This window comes from Melopsittacus undulatus, chromosome 2 (genome assembly GCF_012275295.1).
Source record: "Melopsittacus undulatus isolate bMelUnd1 chromosome 2, bMelUnd1.mat.Z, whole genome shotgun sequence".
Classification (NCBI taxonomy): domain Eukaryota; kingdom Metazoa; phylum Chordata; class Aves; order Psittaciformes; family Psittaculidae; genus Melopsittacus; species Melopsittacus undulatus.
The window spans coordinates 103,767,919-103,793,235 of NC_047528.1; the positions used below are offsets into that span (position 1 = coordinate 103,767,919).

Here is a 25,317-nt window from a genome sequence, read left to right on the forward strand (position 1 = left end):
TATTGACCTATCTGACCCACCTTGAATAAAAGTTCATAATGCAGGAAAGTATCAAATACTTCATGGAAAATCTCTATTACACCATGTACGTTTCTATAACTCATTATTCTGTCAAATAAGAGGTACTGAATTATATGCATTCTACTTCCCATAATTTTATTTCCCATGTTCTGCTTGTTTTAATATGCCTTTCTGTCCTAAAGCTTTGAATATGGCTACTATTAGTCTGAAAAGATCATGATGTTTAGTCCTTCATTCTCCTTTGATAGTATATTTGATGCTTGTCATTCACATGGTGCTACCCTTTGGCCCAAGAGATTTGGTAGAATACCTGCTATTAGATTGAATATATATGTGAAGTTAAGTTTTAGTAGTTTTCACTACTAGTAGTCTTTACTTCAACAATTACAGATTTTTGTAACAGGTAATTTTCCTGTCCCTAATGTACATTTCCTGTTCACCCTACTTTTTCTTAATATTGTTTCTGAGGCAGTTGTTCATGCACATTTATCATCTTCAGCATCACTTATGTCATTAACTGTTTAAAGTGTAAAATGCATTTTTCAAATTTTGTTTTAAAGTAAACACAGAAACAAAGTGTTAATGTTTAATAATATTTGTTTTCTGTGATACAGTGGTAGTAATATTTTATTATTACATTTAAAAAACCAACTCGAACAAATAAGCAAAACATTTGCAAAATTCTGTCAAAGCTTGCTTGACTTGGTCTCTAAAACAGAAATACAGTCTGATAAATTGGTTGAACATAACTGTCATAGTATTTGAGATGTGAAAACACACAGAGCCCCGTTTAAAGCTTCCAAACTGCTATGGGCAAGGTGTATGTTTTATGTCTACAGCCACAGAACCTTAAAATAACTAAATCTGGTGAGTTTGATTGGTTTTTTGTGGGCTTTTTTTCCTCCAGCCATGTAACAAATGCAGCAAGCATTTCTACTTACTATCTTCTACATAAATTTTGAAAACATAAGCAAAGGAATAGAAATAATAGGAGATAAAGATTGTGCTTGTTTTGGGAGTCCCTGGACCACCTTTCCATCACTGTACTAATCTACTAAGATAGATAGTAAACACTGATTTTATGCCAGGGTAGGATGAAGATAGCATGTTTCAAATTAAAAAGATTCAAAGTATCACAAAAAAAGCCACCCTTTTACATAAAGGTTTAATGTTAAAGTATGTCTTTTACGTTCTGAATGCATTAACGACTAAAGCCATTTCAAATTGTCTATATACACCTAAAAATATAGATATACCATACAGAAAAATAACTTATCTGTATCGAAGCTAGACAACTGTTAAGTGATATGTGCTGATAAATAACCAATCAGAACCAAAATTAGCTTCTTACCACTCATCAGTGAAGTCCAGCTTTATCGTGCTTGTAGTTGTTCCTTCTGTACTATAGTGCAAACTTAAAACCGGTTCACCCGCTCCTGTTCGTGGCTTATCACTCTCTGTAAATACAGGGTTGATAAAGTTTGGATTGCAATCAGTAATATAAATAAAGCGGTTATAATTCTGAAGATTAATTTAATTATCTTAACAAAGGCCAAATGTGGCAGTAACATGTAGAATACCAATTTAAAAGCTCTTACAGCCCAAGCAAAAAGTTAGAAAGTTTCAGAGTAAACACATTAAATTTGCAATGCTTTAAAAATGGGCTAAAATGATTTGTATTTATAAGAGCAAACAAAAGAAGATGCTGTCCTTCAACATGCAGGTAAATAAAATTGTAGATAGATATTTTTACACACAATATTATTGTTTATCAGCAGATCCCTTTTCTATCAAGTATATTAAGAATACAAGTAGCTTTGGAAGTGGTGTTCAGTCTTTTTTTCTCATTAAACACATATGTAAGATTATGAGATCTAGATACAAGCAGTCTAGAAAAATCACTACCTCTTTTACTTTTTTTTTTCCTTCTTACAAACTAGTCAACTACAAGTATCTTTAGACCTGCTTTACATTGTCAGGTATTTGTCCTAAAACCACTGTAAATTCATGTTCTGAATCATGTTCTGTTCTTTGGGTTTAAAAAAACTTTCATATTATAGGAACTGTAAGTAGAAAGGGAGTATTTGCAAAATTAACTATCCACAACATCCAAAAGCAATAGAAGTGAATAAAATAAAAACCACTGCAAGTTTGCCAAGCATCTGCTGCACATATAGCATTAAGGATGTTCAGTGGTCTACTTCAAAACAGAACTGTCCAATGATATCTATCCATGCACCACCCTTGAATAAAATTAATTGTCACAGCCTATCTATATGCGTAGCACAGTTGCCATTAATACTGAAGATGGCCTTGGGCAATACTAAATAGTTAAGGGAAAGTACTACCCGGTTAAGCCTCACTACAGATGTGCCATTCTCTCAGAACTCAGCTAGGAGAGTTTTCTTAGTATTAGGCGTCACTCAAATGACCGCTAAGTAGACTATGTAGTCTCACTTGTCATGAATGCTGAACTTTTCATCTCAGGACTGTTTGGGCAAAAGCATACCGTATTTTCTGTCATTTATAGAGTACAGAAATTTGACTATAAGTATACCTGCAGTACTGATAGCACACTGACACTTAGAACACAGAAAAAGTTCTAGATCATCTTTGGTAAACATCAGTTAAAATCTAACTTTTGATTTAAGCACAAGCCTACTAATTGCCCCACTAAAAAGGCTATTATTAAAACAGTAATGGCTATAATACTGCCATAGAATATTTATTTTTAAAAATATAATTAAATTACAGGATTTATGAAACAGAACATAAGAATTTAACCGAACCATCAATGTTCATATTTTTAAATTGCTGACAGGCAGAAGCCCGCTCAAAGGATCAGAGCAGTGATCAGCTGCACCAAAAAACTTTAAATATTTATTTCTACATATTCTGAAGAGACATCAAATCAGAACAAAACAAAGACAAAACACAAAAACCCATACAAAAAATAAAATAATTTTATGTGGATGAGGATTAACCAATTACAACCATGATCCCAATCATACATAGGGCATGGGCCTCATTCTATGCAACAAGATTATAGACTCTCTAAAATAGAGGTTCCAGTTCTATTTGTTTTAAGAGTAGAGCAAAACAAAAACCTGATCAAAAGCGAGTTTTCCATTTCCTGAAATACACTGAGTAAGAAAAGAAACAAATGTCAGCAAATATTTTAGTGGCACATACAGATATTTTTGGAATTACAGTTACTGTAGAATGAACACTCATATTTACTCACACTCAAAAAGTTAGAAGAATTGGTGTAAGCAAATTTAAGCAAAGAGGACATGGACTGAGAAATTATTTTTACAAATTTCTGGAAATAGCTGTTAAAAATATACTGTGTAATAGCTTTGTCTTAAATCTACAACATAACCTACAATTTGGATTGGGTCAGTTCCTTTTTTCAGCTAGCTTTTAGAGCACAAAATCAAACACTACTACAAACAAAAACCTTTTAAGAAGACAGATGAGACAAGAATCTGATAATAAATCACAACAGAATTAGTTGTGTAGCTCGGCATTTTATATTAATACTGCTAATGAAAGCTGAATTGAACCCTCTGTGAAGAAATCTAGTAAGCTTTGCCTAGTACATAACTGAACAATCTTTTAGAGAATCACATAAAATCCAGAAGTCCTGAACTCTGTTTTCAAGAACAGAGTTATTGCCAAAGACTGACTAGATCATAATGAAACACTGTCCTTTTTCACTACTAGTTTCATCCCATCATGCCAGACCTACTTCACATTGATAAAAAAGAATGAAAGGTAAAAGACAAAAAGTTGTACAGCTTCTGTGATGTAGGGAGAGCTATTGCCAAAACCATTGATCTGACTGCAAACTCTAGTAAGGTAAGAATTGTCCCAAGAGCAACTGGTAGCCTGTCAATGCCTTACTGAACTCTATTCCAAATTCCTCAAAAATATCCTGAAACTTTAATGAGTTTGGCTGTAAAATCTAAGTAAAGATAATATCAGCAACTTGTATTCTTATTTCATAAGCAACCCTGTTCTAGAACAGACACTCCCAAGAACAGTCTGTTCTCTAGGTGCCTACAGAAGGAAAGTATTTTTAATCTACCACCCTTAAAACTGAAGACAAAATTTCATTCATAACCTTATTAAAAACAAACACGAAACAAAAAAACCCACAACAAACCAGCTAACCCCACTCATACACACTGAACGCAATACCTCTCATACATAAATTCATTTTCTAAGGGGAAAATGTGTGTAAGTGTAATTTCACAAAGATTGGGTCTCTTAACTACAAAGTGGTAAGTGCATAAAGCCAGCTTAACTAGGTAATGCAATCTGTAAACCTAACATTGCAACAAACATCAAGCTCATTTCCCACATCTCAAATGCTGCCCTATGCACTTGTGTATTTGCAACCCCACAAGAAGGGGATGGACAACTTTTCACAAAAAACTCCCCAAATAATTCCTATCCAGCACTAATCATGATCTCATAAAAAATCAACTTTGTACATTCTGAAGATAAGGTTATGTTCTCGGTGAAAACAAGACAGAGTTACTCCTGAGGGAAGAAAAATTGATCCAAAGAGGAGAAAATAAGCAATGTTTTTTCAGAAATTAGGAATTCTATGGGAAGGCTTAGCACATGAAAATTCATCAGAAGCAGCTGAATTCGAAGGAGAAGGTGGTGATCCTTCTGTCTAGCGAGGAATAATGACTGAACAATGTTACACAGATACAAGTCAGTATAAGGCACAATGACTAATAATTGGATGGACCAACCTAATCTACAGCCCAAGGCATATGCTTGCTTTGCCTAAATGATGCCTACAATAACCAGATGCAGTACTGCACTTCACTGAGGAAGGCAGCAGTACAGACCACACTGTGCCTTGCACAAACCACAGGTCTGAAATTCTTGAGCTTGGACCTGCAGAGCTCACTATAGGTCTGGAAAGCTCTATATGCAGACAAACACTCAAACAGTTTATCTGACTGGGATGCAGAACTAATTACCTAGGACATAACATGCCAATACAGTTCCCAGGGCTTACAGTACTGTTCATGAGGAACTAACTCTGACATAGCTGACAAACCAGCTTGTTCTGAGGTAGATCAAATATCTATGATGATGGCTTTGTGAGCAAAGATTTGGGAAGGGTTTTACCCATACAAGCACGATGACCAAGGGAATATAATATGGCACTGAACAGTCTGGTATGGGCATTGCCACAATGGATTACTAAACCCCCGTACTAACTTGCAGATATCTAGAAATATCAGTAATCAGTACAGCTTCTGTGTATGCAGGAAGAAGCATTACACTGGTGTGGGATGCACACACACATTTGAACTTCAAAGTTACTGAGCTAGCTCTCTGGCTTCAGGTTTCCTCTTTAACCATAATTCAGGCATAAACTTACAGTCATAACATTGCTTTAGCATTGCAACAAATCTAAAAGACAACCCTCTGTTATTATAAGCAAATAAATATAACATATGCAGAGCACAGTAACCCACTTGATATAATCTTGTCAGGATGGGAAGGACTTACAGCTTCTGCTGGACTGTCACAACAATGGCATTATAAATTTATATCCATGTGGTAAGTATCAAAAAATATTTAAACCCATAAACAATCTTAAAACGCAGATGCCAGTAAAAGAACTCCAACAGAAGACAGCTGATTCAGTACCAAATTAAGGAAAGACAGGAATTAGAAATAAGAAGCACTTATATATAAGAAGAACTGATATGACTTCCTTCATTAACTAGAACTGATATTATTTCCTTCATTAGATACTTATACTTTTTTTTGAAATTTCAATTCAAAGATGTATTGAAATTAACAAAGTTTAACTTCAAAAATCCAACTTGATTAAATCCAACCACAAATTACTCCTCTGGTTATTATATAATTCATAACTTCATGGAACAGTTTATGAGTTTTCCAATTTTTTTGCAGTGGTAGTAACTTCAGTAAACATACAGACTTTCTGTGCTAATTTTTGTTTATTCTACTCTCATTAAAGAATGCTTTATTCTGAGTTAAGAACAAAAAGTATAACCTGGCCACTAATTATAAGCAAGTTTTCCAGCTATACCTGGTTATTAGAGTGATGTAGACTACTGAACCATGTAAAATTGGCAAGTTTACACACTGATATTTAAGGGCATTTCATCACAAAATGTAATCCCACAAAATTAATATATTTTGTCAATATAAAACACAACTTGATTTTTTTTCCCCCAGTGTTCTGGCATCTTAAAATAAATCATAATGTCAACAGTTGTTAAACAATTTTTCAGAAATAGGATTTCAAAGCGGCATTCTAGTTTAGAATGTGAAACAAGATGAAATAGCCAGCTCCTTTGTGGGATCTGATCTAATAAATCTCTACAAAGATTGATATGGAAGTAAGCTTAATGCAGAATGTATGGAAATCTATTTTTAAATTACCATCTATTACTCATTAATTATTCAAGCATAAATATTCACTACAGATGACATTGGTTCAGCTGGTATAGGGTCACCTATGGGACACTTCACTGTCTACAATCTGAAGACTGATGAATAATGGGCAGAGAGAAACCTCACAAGCATTCTTTCTACTACTAAGCCTATAGGGTATCTACAGAGAAACACTAATACTTATTTAGCATAAGGGATGTTGGATAAAGGGTTACAGAGGTAAGATGCACCTAAGACCAACAGGCACTCTTGAGTTACTCAAACTGTATACAGGTATAACAAAGCTGCACATATCTCTTGCATAAGATAAATTAATTTGGCATTATATGATTTAAGGTGACTTCAGTCTTGATATTTGCACTTTGATCCAGGAACAGCCAAACAGACAAAAAGACTGTTTAAAGAATTCATTTTACTTTGCACTTTGAAAAAATATTCTAAATGTTGGTAGAGTACACAAGACACGGTACCTCCACTGAACACATTAACAATAAGATGGCTTTTAAAAACAATTAAACTTACTCTGTTACTCATATTGGGAATTAAATAATATATGAGTTTCCAGCAGATCTGCTTATAGAATTCTATTTTATGTAGATGAACAGCATTTTTACACTGTTTATCATCATGAAAGGCAATTTTAAAAGGAAGCATTGCAATCAGCTATGGCTGGGTATAGTGCATTTCCTGTCACACGCACCCTGTTGCTCATCAAGTGACATGGATCCAAGCTGTTTGTTAACGACAGAAGAAGGAGAATCTGAAACAAAAATGAGATTTCAACTTAAAACATAAGCAGCAGAGAACTGCAGCGCAATGTCACCATCATATGTTAGTTTAAGTAAAAAGCAGCAATATAAGGAAGCTTTGGGTTTGTTTTATGAGCAGCCAGCCATATTGTGCTTTCTAGGCATGACAGAAGCAAAGCCACTTGTGTCAAATAATTATGTATTACTTTAGGCAGTTATTGAAAAGCCTGAAGCTTGCTGAAATGTCAGTAATAAAAATGCCTGTCTGTTACCAAAGATTTTACTACATCCTTCAAATTTATAACATGTCAGGGTAAACATTGGAGTCATGACTCCTAAAGCCTTTGCTCTAACTACCAAATGACACTAGTATTTCAAACCATGTGCTAAATGTGTATTTCAGAATATTTATACTTCAACATGAATTACTCAATATGTAAACCTATAAGCATAAAATGAAATGAGACTGTTTATAGATATAACAGCATACAGACTGTTTGATAATTCCACATTCCTAGATGATATACCTCTGCAGCATCTGAGAAGATGTCTTCATGAGTTTATCACAGTACTACACCAGTCTTATAAATATCCTTATCACCGGGGGGGGGGAAAAAAAACAACAACCCCAAAAAACAAACAACCCCAAAAAAACCCCAAACAGCACCAAAACAAAACCAAACCCCCAGCAGTTAGTGCATTTTTTTTGTACTGGACATTACCAGCCAATAACTATCACCAGCACTGCATTCATTGTACAGACAAATGATAGGCCCAATGTTCAACATCTCCTACTTGTCTATTTCCCTTGTCACCTCTGAAGACAAGATAATACAGAAGTAAGATCTCAAAATAAGCTGATGTACACAAATTAGCGCAGTATTTCAAAGATACTGGCTAGGCTACATATTTTGCTTCCATTTGTTCATCTTCTGTTATAAACAAATACAAGCTAAGCTAAAAGGATTCAATATTTTGTATTATAAACTGAGTCATACTTGCCACCATCACAGCACACTGAAGGAATGTGAACATAAATTTAAATCCTACACAATGAAAGTAATTAAATAATAACACACTCTCTCCTACAGGAAGCACATTTCCAGGTTTGGGCCAGGATCACCAGCATGACCTATTTTGTAGTATAGCCATACAAACTGCTAAATTGACAAAGCTGATTTAGATGATCTCCAGAGGTCCCTGCCAACCCTAATGATTCTGTGATCCAGTGACTTGTAATAATATATTTCACTTTCCAAAACAGAAGAGTACTTTACATATAATTTCTAATTTAGAAATGAAGTATTTACACTGGATTTTTTTCAGTGGAGTATTAATCCACTTTTTAGCATGTAAACTGGAGCAAAACACTAGTGAAAAAATGCACCACATCATTATAAACTTGTATTCCAGCTGACTCAGCACAGGAACTGGTATGCCTCTCTCAAAGGCCAACTGGCTTTGATCACTGACTCAGTCACGAAGACTGTGATTGGGATTAACTTGTATCGAAAGTGCTAAAGGATGGGAGGTCTTGGACAGCAAGCTGAGAAACATTGCAGAAGACAGCAATTCTCAGTTCTCTCTTCTTTCAATTCAATTCTTTCTATAAACCTGCATGGCATTTTTTAAAAGGCACATCATGCCACCAAACATTTTACGCGGCTGGAAAAGCTAATTGCATCAGCTCTTTAATTCAGACCAAGATGAACAGAAGAAATACGACTGAACCAACATACTTTAATTAAAAATTTAAGAAATTACGTTTACTGCCCTTATCAGCACTTCTAAATTTTATTAAGACTTAACATTACACAACAGTAAGTAAAATGTAAATGTGTTTTACCATGTTTATCATACCATTATAGTAAGCAAAAATAAAAAATTTTCTAGGTAGCAGTCCATGCCAATGTAAGCTTAAACTTTCCACATTTCACTGCTGATGCCTTCTTACACCTTTGCGAATGTGGTTCACTTGTAATATGAGAAATTTTAAACAACATATTCCAATTAACATGGTTAAGAAAAGAGCTCAGTTTGTAGAAACTGTAAACTCAATTCTTTTCCTTTTTCAAGTGACCTGGAGCCACAGATCACCAGCACGCCCGAAGTGGCACTGCAGTTTAGAACGCCACACCTCAGGCAGGGAAATAAACATGAGCAGGAAACCAGCCTAGAGAAGTTCAGGCAAATGCCTCTTTTTTTAATATATGGCTTTGTTTTGTACAAATTCTGAAAAAGTACTTTCATCACTTCTGATAAAGCTTTTGAAAAAGATATTACCAAAAGTGCGCCATATAGTTCGCCTGGGTCTACATCCCAGTGCAGCTCACCACTGGTTGTAATGTCACCAGTACATTCTAAACTGGAACAATACTTAACGAGGCAACTGGAGATTCATAAATTTGGGGAACCTCAAACAGAAAATAGAAGATAATTTTAACAACATTTACATGCTGAGGGATCTTCATATAGTGTGGGCAATAAGCACCCGACTTCATAAAAATGCTAGCATGTCACCTCTACTGTTTTGGTTAAAAATCCACCTTCCTCCTTATATCACTGTAACACCAGCACCAGCGTGACAGGTCTGAAGCAGTGAGACCTGATTTTAAAGTCCTAAACATGGTACATACAGTGGACCTTAATCTAAGAAATGAAATACTTGTTTTAATAACTAGGAATAATTGCTTTGCAGAGTGAATGAGCTCTCGGTTAGGTATTCTGGACTTCAAATAGACACATTTCTACATTTGTGTGTTTCCAAAGAATGCAAAGAATCTAGTAATAAGAAATGCAATCATTCCCTTGTTCTTTGCAGAAAGTTTTAAGATGGAAATTAAGGTCCAACTTGTTCCACTGAAAGACACTGATTGTGTAGTTAGGCCAATGTGCATCACAGGTTCTGCAATATATGAGCATGCACATACATGTATTTTTATTCACCAATAAATGCAATCTAAATCAAATTAATTTTTCCTCAAAGAATAAAGGTTCACATTACTTCATGCTTTTGTGGGTGAGATTATGCACACTGACAGCTACAGAAACACCTGATGCACACTGATATATAATACTGATTTAGTTTTATTTTCCACTTTAAGATAAGGTGGTTCATGTTTGTTTCTGTAACTTCTCAAATTGCATTCAATTCACTTGAAGGTCTCAAAAAGAAGAGTGATGTAGGTAACTGTGATGCACACATGGCATATCAGCACTGGGCAGAGCAGCAATGACAATAGATAGAAAAGTTTCACCTTCATTGTAGTTTGCATGTAACACGTGCTGTTTAAATACTGCCTGTGATCTGAATGTTATGAAATGCCACAAAAATATCAAGCCAAAAATAGGCTTTGTTGGAGAAAGTATATAATAATAAAAATAAGCCAAACAAAACCTTACCATAGATCCCTAATTAAATTGTCTAAGACACAAAAAGCTGAATCTGTTCAATATCTAAGCAAATGCTTGAAGACTATGAGACCTGATACATACAGCATATACTGCTTCTAAAATTCAAACAATTTTACACAATACTTAAGAGGTATCCACTGAAACAAACTCTTTTTGTCACAGGAGGATGAAATATCTTTTTCATCAATGTCACATCAGCCCACTGTGAATCATTCTCAATTAATGCACTTTTACATTCAAGAACAAAATTTTGACCATATTTTTCTAAATAGTGATGGTTAACTAGTACAGAAACAGCTTACAATCATCATGTAACTATTAAAAGTCCTTAGACTAGGAGACAGAATAACTACCATACAGCCTAATTTCCTATTAAACCTGTAAAATCTTTCAGCTCTTGACATTCTCTACTAGTAATTTCTTACATGGTTGAAGTATTTTTTTCTCTAGCCTGTGTCCAAAGCTATGAGCTTCTGTGATTGCAAAGATAAGGATTAAGAATGAAATACAGGTCAGAAGAAACGGTCTTAGTCTCACACTGAATTCCCCTCAAAATTGCAAGTATAAATTATACAAGTTTTACCAAAGCAGGGATTGAGAACTTGCAGCATGGTCCAGAGGCACTGATGCCACTTCACATAGTGGCAGACACATTTTGGGGTATAATTTTTCTTTGAAAATTCACAACTAGTATGTACTTGAAAACTAAACATCTGCCTCAAGACAAACCCTGCAGGAGGAAAAAAAAAATGAAAAGGAGAGATTGTTGTCTCTGTATGGGAATTTATTAGTAAAAAAAAAAAAAAAAACAACAAAAAAACTCCAAACTAAGAACTTCTTCCTTCTACACATTTCTGAAACACCAGCTTAGCACAGGGCTGGAAAACAGTTGCCTCTATGGAGAAGCAAGAGATCAAAATTTCACAGCTCTGGTTGCAAAGGAACAGATTGCAGATACATGTATTCCAAAAATGAGCCTTGGGAGCTCAGAAAAGGAACAAACCAAATAATTTGCATATAAAGAAATTAGTGAATACAAATAATATTTCCATGTCCAGAGTGCAGAAATCATAAAAAGTTGTTTTGCTTGTTCTCTTCCTACAGGTAATATGGCTGCCATACCTAGGATAAGCACAAAGCCCTCCAAGGATTTACTGGTTCCCAAACATTCTGAAAATTCACTGTAGAATTTGCTTGTGTAGGAAGTTATTCAAAACTTGGTAACTACATATTGTAACTACAGCACTAGCCACTCTTTCCTCAAACTGTTCTGTAAGGCTCCAGATAAATGAATAGATTGAACCATAGCAAATTAAGCTGTGAATGTATGACACAATCCTTGTAAGCAATTTAGCTAGACTTCAACTATCACAGAATTTATGTATAGAAGAAACATTGCTAGACATTATTTCTCAATGCAAAATATGCTGATATTTCACAAAGCATGCAGCTCACTCATCTTTACATGGTGCCATGACAAAGTTCACTTCAAGTTTATGCTTTAGGGTTTACCTCTTTATTCATATGCATGCTTCTACCCTAACTTTCTCAAATATGTCTCTTTTTGTTATAAATGTCTCCAAGACTTTCTTGTAGTAATTTTTAATATCAAATAAGAGAAGGGGTATGGTGAAAAGTTACTCTTCTAAAGAGAAGAGCACATCTGGAGACTTTGGCTTGCTAAGAGTATGTTCACTATATTTACTGTAAAGCCATAGCATTTAAGAGTGCCAAAATTTTTTTACTGAATTGTTATCTTGATTTAGAACATCTGCTAAACCAAAGCCAAATCTGTTGCTATCAGATACAGTTAACACCAAAACACAATTTCAAGTGTGTAAGAACTTTATTCAGGACACAGCAATTTCTTGCTCAACTGCTCTAACATTGCATATACCTGATGCCATGCACTCAGGAAACTTTCTCTGTATAGTATCATTTAGCTATATAATCCAAACATGTTAGACAGATGAAAACTGTCAGTATGACTCTTTCCCTAACCATGTGATGATAAACACCACCACATGCAAGGTAAGAAAAGCAGCAAATGCATTAACTGTCTTGTTCTGGAAGAGAAGCATCTCAGCAAACAGCAGCACAAACTATAACTATGTTAGCTGCTTAAGAAACCTTGACAAATGACAACCTGATGTCTGAGGGTCCTGTGAGGAGCCCTGATCAGAAGAGGACGACTGTGGAGCTGAACCCTCAGCTAGCTCTCGCTGTCTCTGTTGTTCTGCCTTCTTAAGCCTCAGTCGCTGCAGACCCCTACGGATTATAGCTAACTCAGGTCCCATTAACTCTGACAAATAGGAGAGGGAAAGAGGAAGAAAAAAAAAAAAAGGCATGTAAAAGAAAGAAGCATTGAGCATACAACATACAGAACAGAGAGGAAGGGTGGGGGGACTGGCGAAAGAGAGAAGCAACAGAAACACCCAGAAATTATAAAACAAAATATTGAAATTGTTTTTCTGTTCCTAAATGTGTCAGTCACAGGATTCAAAAGTTCAGGATTCATGTCATACATCTCCCTCCCCATCTCCAACACTTAAACCATTTAACAGAATTATTTAGCAAAAATAGATAGATCCCAATTGATTCAAAATAAAGCAAACAACAGAAGCACTCATTTTCATGTTCCTACACACATAACAAATGAGAATAACTATGGCATAAAATTATGCAACTCTGGTCTACAGGTAAGTTTTTAAAACAAATGCAACAGCTTTGCGTGTGTTTGTGTGTGTGTGTGAATACAATTTTGATTAATAAAAATAAAAAAGCAAAAAACCACAATATCATGTGAAAAAAAAGTAAACTGGGATGATAGAAATTCATGGCAGAACAGCACCTAACCCAAAAATACACTTTACTATGAACACATTTTTTTATTTTAGACATTCCTAGTGGGTGAGAATTCAAAGTCTGGAAACACTGTTAAGCAGTTCTACAGAGAAAGTAATATATTGGATCACAAACAATTTAGTATCATTATCTTAACAGACTATTGTTTCAGTTCCATCTCTAGAGACTTCACTGTTTTCACCATTTTATCTTTATTAATTTGTCAAGTTACCCCTTTTTTGTGGCATGTACCAGTCCAAAATACTGTTTGATTAACAGGGTTTTTTTGCTATCTGCTATGAAACTAGATGTCCAAGCCATTTTTTATTCTTTCATTGCTCTTTCAAGATTTCTGCCACTTACACAGATGTTGTATAGCAAGTGCTTCTCTTTAAACAACACAGACTGTGACTGTATTAGCAATGGCTGGAGCACAACATTGACCTGAACCACTACTGAACTACTCTCATCTATAATACAGTAGTGTAGAGAAGCTAATTCAGACTCAACTATTCACATCAAATGTTCTAGCTAGTTCTGTTTTGAACTGCTAGCCTAGGCCTATCCTCAAAGTATTTCTATCGGGGCACTCTGGAGTATTCTGTACATATGAGGAAATCTGCAAAGAAAAAAGTACCAGCACTATGAAATGTTAAAATACTAGAGAGCATTACATTGGCATATAACCGTTAATCCAAGCAAAGCCTTTACAAATATTCCATAACCCTTATTCTTGTGGTGAAGCAAACAAATATTCAATTTTCTTGTATAAAGAGAAATAAACCCAAAGACAGAATCCAATAATTCAAATACCAATGGCAAACACCAGTTAATACAAACAGCCACAAGCTCTAATGTCCTCAATCTAATAACACATCTGGGAAATTCACCATCCCAGTTTATGATTGATGAGGTTTAGCAAGAAGGAAAAGATATACTTCCCAAAAGGAATATGGCATCAAAGAGATTTGCTATGAATAATTTTCATGTGCTATGAATATTTAGGGAACTTAGAAATTCAAACACCGTAGAAAATGCTTTTAAGGAAATGTCAATAATGTCTAAAATTGCAGTTTTCGGTACTTACTGCTGATTCAGTTCCACTCAGTGCAGAGACAGTTACAATTTAAGATGTAAAAGGAATTACAATTCAAAATGTGAAGAGATAACTACTATCCTGAATATGTTCAGTAACAACACCTTTTAACATAGTTCAATATCTCTAAGCAAATGTTTATTTTTGCCAGCAAAAGGAGTGAGGAAATAGAGGAAAAAAAACAGCTATTGCCACTTACCCATTCAAAATTTAAAAGCAAAGTTACTTTATATCAGAACACATATAAAGATTAAGCTTTGTCCTAATTAGTCAATTGCCCCTCTGTCCATGTCATGTGCCCCATCTCTGTTGACCCCACACCACCACCTTCCCCAATGTTACCAATGTGTACCTGGAATATTATTGGGGGGGGCAATATTGCATTTTACAGTTTGTTGCATCTGATGCTTATTTGTGATTTAAAACCACAGCATCTTAAAATTGATGTAAAATACGAATTAAGGGTTTCCACTGAATGGGCCAAAATGTGTGAGAAAATAAATTTAATTTTTTTCCTTAGTGACAAGCATGAAAATCTCCAGCAATTGTTATCTCATTATTAAAAAATTGATTATTCAAACATACTGACAAGTACAGGTTACTGCAATTTCGCACTGATCTTGTTGATTATTTGCAAATTACTCAAATGTTTCAATTTTATTATTCTGGAATATACATTCTGGTAGACTTATCCCAACAAGCTACAGCACTGAACAATTTTTGTACTATTTTGAACATGTACTTTTTCAAAACATTAAGAGATGAAGCAATTCAGATGCAGAAGATCACATGCTCACCACATGGCAAATTTTTCTGGAACACCATGCCAACAATATACATGAATGATAATATGTATGCAAAGGTATTGTTACTTCAAAGACAGAATTACCACCAGCACCTGTGTTCAGCACAGAAATCTGTAGAAATTATTTATGGAAAGCTGTCTGTAAGTCTGTTCCATTCTGTACTACAAATTCATGCTCCAATTCTAAACAAGTCATTATCCAAAAACATATTGTTCATTTTCTAAGTCTTTGCTACAATATTCAAATTTGTATCTACCACCATTTCATGCAAAATGATGGCTGAAGGCCTCTTGCTTCTTTCTTCTGCTTCCCAAAATGCTTTCCCAGTCATCCATCTTTTACAATATAGCTTTATGCAGTCTTCCTACTCAACGCCACTGTATTTAAACTACTATTCTTATTATCAGTTTCCCTATCCTGCCATTCCAAAAAGGTTTTATTCAGCTCTAAACAAACTGAGGTAACCCTGCTCTTGATGCAGCCAGCAATATTTTCACATTTATAGACTATGTGAGAGTCTGTGAGTAAATAAAATCTCAAAACCAAGCACTGTCATGGGTTGCATAAGTATATACAAATATTCCAAAATGGAAATTCACATTCAAACCTACCTGTTCATAAACGTACTTCTACTACTCTGCCATAACCTGCTCCCTCTGCCCAGGAACTTCCCCTCTGCCTGAACTTGCCCATGTTACCCAAAGACTTGCCTGATAGTAATGTGTTTTAAAAGCAGTGTAAACTGGATAAGATGCTTACTAGCTGTGCAGACATATAAGTTTACATTAAGTTTACTCCTGAAGGAGTCCTGTAGACAATTTAAAGATGACATCTGATCCTAACACTAAATTCTGCATACAGCAATAAAGAATACCAGATAAAGTTTTGCTTTATTTCTGTGGGTTTGGAGTGTGCGCTATAGTGACTTTTTTTCTTTTAAGAATCAGTGGCTAATCTGACATACTGTTTAGGTGTACTCAAAGAACTGATCAAACATTATACAGTAAATTAGAAAGTATCTACTGTCACCAAAACAACCACCATTACCCCCTTCCCCTTTTGAAACTGAGTATATGAAAAGTCTTACGTCCACAGTAACACAGGGAAAGAGGAAATGCGTTTAGAGGACAGGGTTAAGAAATGATAATTTCAACTTCATGCTAGCAGAATAAACTTTTACTTAGAAATTCAGACAGTATGCGAGACAAAGAATAAAACACTTTTTTTGGTCAGCATACATTTCTAAAATGCTTCTGTTCACTGTGTATTTCTTTTAAACAAGTATCAGACTAAGGTAAGGTTTGAAAGGGTGAGAATAATACATCTAAGGAATTTCATCTGACTTTTTTTCCTCCCTTTCAGATACCAGATATCTAATTATTTTTCACCTGTCCCAAAGATTTTGACTGCAGCAGCCACAGTACACTGAATGTAGCAAATCTCCTTGGGAAATCACCATCTCTTCTTTACTCCAGAACATTCACTTTAGGGACTTTTCCAATGACAAAGACCTTGACTAATTTTTATTCACCCTCCCTCCCCCCGCAACAGAATCGCTATAAGACAAAACACAAATGTATGAAAATACCACTTGATTTTAAAATAATCAGGTCTAAACCTGTAGGCATTTTAGACTGCATGAGCCTTTCCACCTCAAATGTGAGGCCTAGAAAGTCACTTTTAGAAAGTGTAAGTAAACTCTTGTGCAAACACTAAACTCTAAAGGGCATGGCATCTTTTACTGAATAGAGATGGAAAAGGACAAGTCAAAGCATAAGGTTGTCTTTTACTACCCAAATAAGTTTCTGACATTAACAGTGGAATATACTTTCTTCATTTTCCCCACAATAAGAATGTAAGTCTCTATTAAACTGAGGTGAGTTTCTTCAAGATACAAAAATTTAAAAATCAACAATTTATTAAGCAATAATGGAATATCATGCAAGGTGATCCCTGTCTATCCAGATACTTTTGAGAAGCCAAAAAATACCATTGCTGACTCTGAAGATATAGATTCCTACTGAAGGAGACATTCTCTACTTTTTCTTTTTCCCTCTGATTACAACAGACTTAGGTTCTACTATTCATTGCACTGATGCTGCTACAGCCATGAAGAAGCCATGATATTACTTATACTCCATGATAAGAACAGTAAGTTTAGAAAAATCATGCAATATTTTTTTTTATTTCTACTTCAAAAGACAATATTGGTTATCTCCTTTGGGATCCTCTCTTCAAAAAAATGTATACAGTTGGAGTCTGTGCTCTTTCTTTAAACCACAGAGCTGCAGTCACTTGGTAATTATAAAATACCTGGACTCATTAGGTATGTGGAAGGAAGAAAACAAATTAAGATCAATTACCCAAAATATCCTAAAATAAAATTGCTTCTCACTGGAAGCATTTTTCATAAACAATTACAAGATAGATTTCTTCTCACCAGACTGATGGAGCACAGGTTGAGCTGAGGCCCCTAAGGAAGGCCTTTGTTCATTATCAGGGGAGGACAATAATGAAGTTGAAGGGGGACTTTCTGTTGAAGATGGCGTTGAAGGAGCTCGGGCTGACATTGTAGAAGAGGAAGATGATGGAAGTGGTTCAGAACCATCTAATTCCATTGCAGTTTCTGATTCTGTAGTAGGTGGCACATTATTAGTAGCAGGAGCATCTGTCCGATTAGTCCCACCTTTGATTAAAAATAAAATTAAAAGAAACCAAGAAAATAAAGAGCCCAAAGGTAAACTTACTCCATCTGTGAAGATCCCTTTGCATTACTATTTATATGGCAAACAAGTATGCTCTGTTCTTCAGAGTACACATATTTTTTTTAGTTTACACCTCAGAGAGGCTGATATTCATGGCCTCTACATCCAGTATATGCATACTTTTTGTTGAAATTATTATTCTTGAAAAGAGGATATCACCTCTGGACCGTGATCGTCCTCTTCCTCGACTGCTTTGTGCAACTTCACTAGCTTCTTCAAACCATCTTGACAGCATGTCTGACATCCTCTGCATCAGAGAGACATTAGGACTTTGCTCCCCTGTAAAACAAGTAATACAAAAATTTTATCTACAAGTCTACAAAAACGTTCACTTTCCCCCTTACTTTTTCTTCCACTAAAAAAAAGCCCTGCGCTGCAACTTACAATTCCCTGAATCATATCCCTTTTTCACCAAAACAGTCCAGCAAGAATTGGAAGCTGAATAAAGCACCACATAAAAATCAACCGTCCTTCCTCCTTTTCTGGTATACAGTTATCTGGAGCTCTTGTACACATGACATTGTGAAATTTATGTCTTTCAGTTTTAAATGCTGGTTAAATAAGAAAGCCTAGATTTTTATGCTTTTTACAGCTAATTACAAAATGATCACTTTAATCATTAAACAATGAAAGGGCAAAAAGGCTAACATAAAATTGACAGGTTTTACTATTTCCAAAAGGCTTCTTCATGACTTAATATCTTCCTCATAAGCACAATTTGACACAACAGCAGTGCTCTTCTAGGGTTTTTTATTTTCACCTTTTGGATCTAATCTTAAAGATTTCAAAAGACTCTCAAGCAGCAAAATCTTTGACATGCTTTCAACATAAAACATTTTATTCTCATTTTATTTTATATTTTATTACGTATGAAACAAAATTTGTTCTAAGAGAGACTATAGGAAAAATTCCATTTGTAAAGGGCTGAAATAGAGTATTTTGAATCTTTCTGTGCTTTTTGTATTCTGTGAAATGTGGTGCTTTGGTAGAGGTTATTTGGTTTGAGGTTGTTTTTAATATATTGGCCTTTTCCAGTAGAAGTCCATTCCTCTGGACTGGACCATTCCACTCTTATTGAAGTAAGAGCTTCTGCTGCCCCGCCCCTCCCCCAACCACTTTAGAAGTACATGGTGTTTAAGGAGCTTTTGGAAAAGTTTTGAAGTTGAAGACCTTAAGAAATAGAATCTCTGTGAAGTATAATTACTTATCAAAATACAGATGTGCAAAAAAAAAATACCCTACATATGAAAGCTAACATTGAAAGATTCTGGAGTGTATTTGGGAAGAACATGTACCATGAGAACATGCCTCTCAAAGATCAGTGCTGCTATCCACACAGATATTATAAAAGCTGAAAGACTAAACAAATATCCAGAGCAACTGATTATCTTCTAGGACTGCATATAATCTTCACTGCTAGGACATAGCTTTAATATATCTTCACTAGACCTTGTTTTTAGATTATTTGCTTGAGTTTAAAAGACATTAATGGGAATGGAAAAGGGAAGGGTAAAACACCACCATCACCTGCCCCAAACAATGCCTCTGAATCTGACCCCAATGCCCTTGTCTATCCTCATTTCCACACTGCAAGTCTTTGACCCTCCCCTGGGATCCTTCATTTCCTTCCTCTACCCCACACAGAGCAGCTCTGACCTTGGAAGCTTAAAACACACACACAAAAATGAAATGCAACAGCTGAAGAAAACAGACAAAAGGTAGTTAATGATAGGAAGAGAGGACAATGAACAGAAAAGCAAGTCACTGGTCAGCACCACATGGCTAACTAATGGAATAAAGCTATTATCTCTCAGGCACTACAGAGTTGTATCAAATAACACAAAGTAAAGATACTGAAGCTTTGCTTTGAGAAAATAAAAATCTAGACAATGTCTATACTAGAGAAGTCCTTTTCCCCAGCAGATTTATTTGATATAATAGGGAAATGATAGCTGGAAGGACACTGAAGATATTTAGCTGAGAAAGAATTTAGATAAAGCTTACTTAGCTGAATTCCTTTAACTGAGGTTTTTTTGACTGGGTAGTTTTGTTTAGCATTGAGCAGTCATTTAGCATGGGAAGCTGAAGTGGCTGGAGCCTTATGCTACAAGCAGCTAACTCCCAACTAGATAAAGCTGAACTTAATTTCCTACCTGTGCTTAGTTATGTAAACAAAGGCCTGGAGACCAGTATAAACTGGAAGATAAAGGAGTCCTATCTGTTAGTAAGGAGAAACAAACTGGGAGAGATAAGAAGTAATTTACACCTGGCCTCAAGAACACAAAAGAATCCAACAATGGGTGAGAAGATCCCACACCCAAATTCACCATCTGATCAAGACATGTGCAAGGCATATGAACAGTTTGTGATGGTGAGGTGCATAGCATGTAAGGATACAAAGCCCCAGGAATTTTTTTGTTCTGGCTCCCTCCTCAGAGGCACCCAGCTCAAGCTGTTCCTGTATCACTTGATTATTTTCCTAAGAATCAGACATCTGATTCTCTGCTGCTGGAAACCCTGGGCACAGAATTTAGAAGTAATGAAATGAAATGAAATTTAACTGATTTAACTGAAATTTAATTTAAATGAAATTGTGCAAAGGCAAAGCCACCACTACTTTTGATGGTAAAAACCTGCAACAAAAATGATAGCTGAAGTGTCCCTAATATGAGGAAATATACTAATATGGTGTCTGGAACGAAATCATCAAGTAAGCAGAATGTAAAACTGTTAATAATCAAATCCTGTGACATTAGGATACGAAGGCACATGAAAAAATGATGAAATTAAGAGAGCAGTTTAAAAGAAAGCAAAGAAAGTATTCCTTTATACAGTGGGTGAACTTCTGGATTTTTTTTGCCATTGGAAATATTACCAACAGGTTCAAAAAAGGATTACAGAAACTCACAGGCACCATATGCACATTCTAAAGGAACAGGTAGGAATGTACCCTCTAAGGTTTCTAATTTAGTAATTTTGAATACTGGGGGAGCAACAAAGACAAGAGACTAAGGTAAGACAACAGGCTCATGTTCTCTCCCAAAACAGCGTCTCCTATTGTCTGTATCAGATATAGAATCCTGCTCTACATGGACCATTAGTCTGATATACCTAGACACTTCTAGTTTGGGGAATCAAGAAGATGAGAAAAACAACACAGAAAATCTAGAAAGGAAAATGGTAGGCAGAAAAGGAAACTAGAACAAATACAATGTTAGATTTAAACAGAAACACAGATGAATAGGAAGATAAGTGACAAAGCATCCTCTGCCCTGCTTTAGTATCTCATTTTCTCACACTAAAACATAGCTTTGGAAATGTTCTAGTTACTGAAACATCAAGGAATTGAGTAATATATTACAAACATGAAATGATAAACATAAAAATTTAGTTACTACATGTATTTTATTGAAAAGTGAATGATATTAGAATCCTATTGCTTTGAATTTCAGGCTCCTAATGTAACTTTACAGAGCATTTAATTTGTAACTTTGATTGCATGAGTCTTCACTACAAAAAGAGAAATATGCATTTGTGTTACTACCTGACCAATGACAATAAAGTAAGCTCCTCTTGATTTACATCAGCCTAACTGAAGCAACATAATTTTTCTGGTAAGAATATTTTCAACTTTGGACACTTAAAAAAAAAATCACTGCAGAATAGCAGTTCTGTGTTAAATACTAAAAAAAAAAAAAAAAAATCTGAAGACCTGTCTGATTCTTAAAATATGGACAGTTTAATCCAAAGCACGTACATATTTCAGGAATATTTGAGAAGAACTGTAAAATAAAACCCAAGCCAAACAAAAAATAAGCCAACAAAAACCCAGCCAAAACAAAACACACAAGCAGAGGTAACACCCTCCCCTCTAACTGCAAACACTTTACCATCTCTTTCTCGTTCACTCTCCGGCCTTGCTCTTGGTCCAGTGTCTGACCAATCCCCTCTTAGCCGCAAGCGTTTAACAGGAGGTTGCCGTAACTAGAATAAATAAGGTGGAGGGTGGCAAGAGGAGGGGTAAGAACAAGAAAGGTATTACAACGTTATTTATGTTGGACAGTACAGAATTTGAAGTCTAAATATAAGTGCAGCATCTCCATTTTCTTAATTTACATAAATTTGTATCCATCACAAAATACGTCACATTAGCTGTACATTCATGCATAAGCACAACACTGTATCAATAGAATTAATGAGTTTCAGCTACACAGAAATTTAACAGCCTAACCTAATGACTCTCGAAAATAACACAGCTTTTATTTTATGCAGTATTAACTTTACTATGTTAATTGAGGCTTTCCATAGTGAACAATAATAATTAAAGTCTCTTCATGTCAAAAATGAAGCTTCAGTTTAATGCAATATGGATGTGATATTAACCAAAAGGAAAAAAACTAGACATTTACAAAAGACATATTTTGAAAATAAACCTCAACTTATTTTTAACCTGTGATGGGTTTTTATAAGAGTTTTTTGCAGCAAGAAGTATAAAACAAGTACTACATAAGTAGGATTACTTTCTGCGACTTGAAGAGAAACAGCTAGTGCTTTGAACATTCAGAAAGGCAGCTCAGAGCCTGAAATTAAGTGTATTGGCTGGATGTTTCTGGCTTAAAAAAGAAAAAGAAAAAAGAGAGAGAGAAAAAAAGGTGAACAGTTGTGCTGAAAATTTTAGATTAAATGCAAAACCCCTGTGGTGAAAGCGCCAGCAGATTCAGGAAGAAAGCTTTGCATTCCTTCTTACTCTATATAACATAAATACAGGGTGAAAATAAAATAGCATTTAAAGGGAAATCATTCAGGAAGAAGAGATTACAGAATATATTTGTCTCTAAATTGGAGTGTCATCAATTTGATAGGTGGACCACTCGGTGGATAAAGAACTGGCTGGATGGTCGCACTCAAAGAGTTGTGGTCAACAGTTCAATGAGATCAGTAACAAATAGTGTCCCTCAGGGATCGGTGTTGGAACCGGTCTTGTTTAATACCTTTGTTGCTGACGTGGACAATGGAATTGAGTGTGCCCTCAGCAAGTTTGCCGATGACACCAAGCTGTGTGGTTCTGTTGATACGCTAGAGGGAAGGAATGCCATTCAGAGGGACCTTGACTCACTTGTGAGGTGAGCTGATGCCAACCTCATGAAGTTTAACCATGCCAAGTGCAAGGTCCTACACCTGGGTCGGAGCAATCCCAGGCACAGCTACAGGTTGGGCAAAAAGGAAATTCATGGTAGTCCTGCAGAGAACGACTTGGGGGTGTTAGTCAATGAGAAAATGAACATGAGCCAGCAGTGTGCACTCACAGCCCAGAAAGCCAACTGTATCCTGGGCTGCATCAAAAGGAGCGTGACCAGCAGGTTGAAGGAGGTGATCCTGCCCCTCTACTCTGCTCTCGTGAGACCTCACTTGGAGTATTGTGTGCAGTTCTGGTGTCCTCAACATAAAAAGGACATGGTACTGTTAGAACAAGTCCAGAGGAGGGCCACAAGGATGATCAGGGGACTGCAGCACCTCCCATACAAAGACAGGCTGAGAAAGTTGGGGCTGCTCAGCCTGGAGAAGAGAAGGCTGTGTGGAGACCTCATAGCAGCCTTCCAGTATCTGAAGGGGGCCTACAGGGATGCTGGGGAGGGACTATTCATTAGGGACTATAGTGACAGGACAAGGGGTAATGGGTTGAAACTTAAACAGCAGAGGTTCAGACTGGATATAAGGAAGAAATTCTTTCCTGTTAGGGTGGTGAGGTACTGGAATGGGTTGCCCAGGGAGGTAGTGAATGCTCCATCCCTGGCAGTGTTCAAGACCAGGTTGGATGAAGCCTTGGGTGATCTTGAAGTCCTTTCCAATCCTAACTATTCTATGATTCTACGATTCTGTGCCTACAAAATAAAAGAATGTATAGGATGTGTTATTAACAGGTGGTCACAATCTTCTCTCTATAGTAACCAGGCAGTCAATTCTCCACTAAATTACTTCAAATCAGATTAACATTACACAGAAAAAAGGGAGAAGTGCAGAACAATTTGTACATCACAATTTTCTGGGTTCCTCTTTGCTTTCTCCTGCCCCAGTGAGATAACAGTATAACTCAAATGGACATTATTTCTCAGTCCTATGAATCTACACCTCCTTCTGATCAACATTATTTGTCCTAGTGGCCCAGTAAATACAGGATGGTCATTGCTAGTAACAGGCCTTTTTTAGTACTGCTCAGTGGCAGTGGCTTACCTCCTCAATCTAAACATCCTCCACATCTCTGTCATTATATGACAACTTTTAGCAAAGAGTATTTATTTCAAGGAACATGCTTCTGGTGTCACAGAAAATAACAGAGAATACACCTTGGAGTGACCTGCCACCTTTGCTGGTCTTATAACCTGAGGTTCACACAGATGGACTTATCTTTAGGAGAAGGAAACCAGACAAGAAAGAAAACCAGAGTGACAAAATACTCTAAATATATAAATAAATATATTGCAAACATGCAAATTTTGTAACACTATCTACCTGTCACATCTCCATCTATGAACAGCTAAATGAATATAAGATTAATTTAAAGGGAAATACAAATGGTGCCATGAAGAAAAAAATACCCAAACCATGAAAACAGGTCAGCCTAATCACTTGCCTCTTCCCGTCTCTCTTCAGCAGAAGGAACTTTAAGTTCTCTTGCTGTGTCATCCTTGGGATCAAACAAGTATATGTAATCCGAAGAGTAACTAACAAGGATCTCTTGTCCATCTTCACTATAACATAGAGATGTTACTCTGCAGGATTTGTTATTGAGATGAGGAGGAACAAAACGTGCCACCATTCCAACAGTGCCCCTACCAGCATAATTTCCTGTATGGAAGAAAAAAAAAAACAAAAATGGGGAGGAGGCAGGAGAGGGAGAAGAGAGACACAGAGAAAGAAATTACACATTTATTATTGCAAATCTTCAACAACTTCAATGGACTCTTTATTTAACATCCAACGAAAGATGATCAGGGGAAAGATAAGTATCCTGTAGCTTCTGCATTAAATTGAATCTGAATAGTGACAGAGCTTACTAGTAATTTGTATTTTATTTACAAACGCTATGGACATAATTAAAAAATGAGAACGCATACACAAATATAATGATGTGTCACATACCTATCAAATTATAGTATATAGAT

At 35.8% G+C, this 25,317-nt stretch overlaps 1 protein-coding gene across 3 annotated transcripts in view; it reads right to left on the bottom strand.

Annotated features, from left to right (window-relative positions):
* DCAF6 (DDB1 and CUL4 associated factor 6) overlaps nucleotides 1-25,317 on the bottom strand; it is a 90,735-nt gene that overhangs the window by 24,805 nt on the left and 40,613 nt on the right. For 2 of the 3 annotated variants that reach the window (XM_031045008.2, XM_031045009.2), the window contains exons 7-11: nucleotides 24,786-25,000; nucleotides 22,045-22,138; nucleotides 18,314-18,433; nucleotides 17,830-18,075; nucleotides 1,373-1,478 (exon numbers count right to left, since the gene is read on the bottom strand). In XM_031045008.2, coding sequence (XP_030900868.2) covers nucleotides 1,373-1,478; nucleotides 17,830-18,075; nucleotides 18,314-18,433; nucleotides 22,045-22,138; nucleotides 24,786-25,000 — 781 coding nt within the window. The remainder of the gene's footprint in view (nucleotides 1-1,372; nucleotides 1,479-17,829; nucleotides 18,076-18,313; nucleotides 18,434-22,044; nucleotides 22,139-24,785; nucleotides 25,001-25,317) is intronic. The other variant, XM_031045010.2, reaches the window with a different exon arrangement.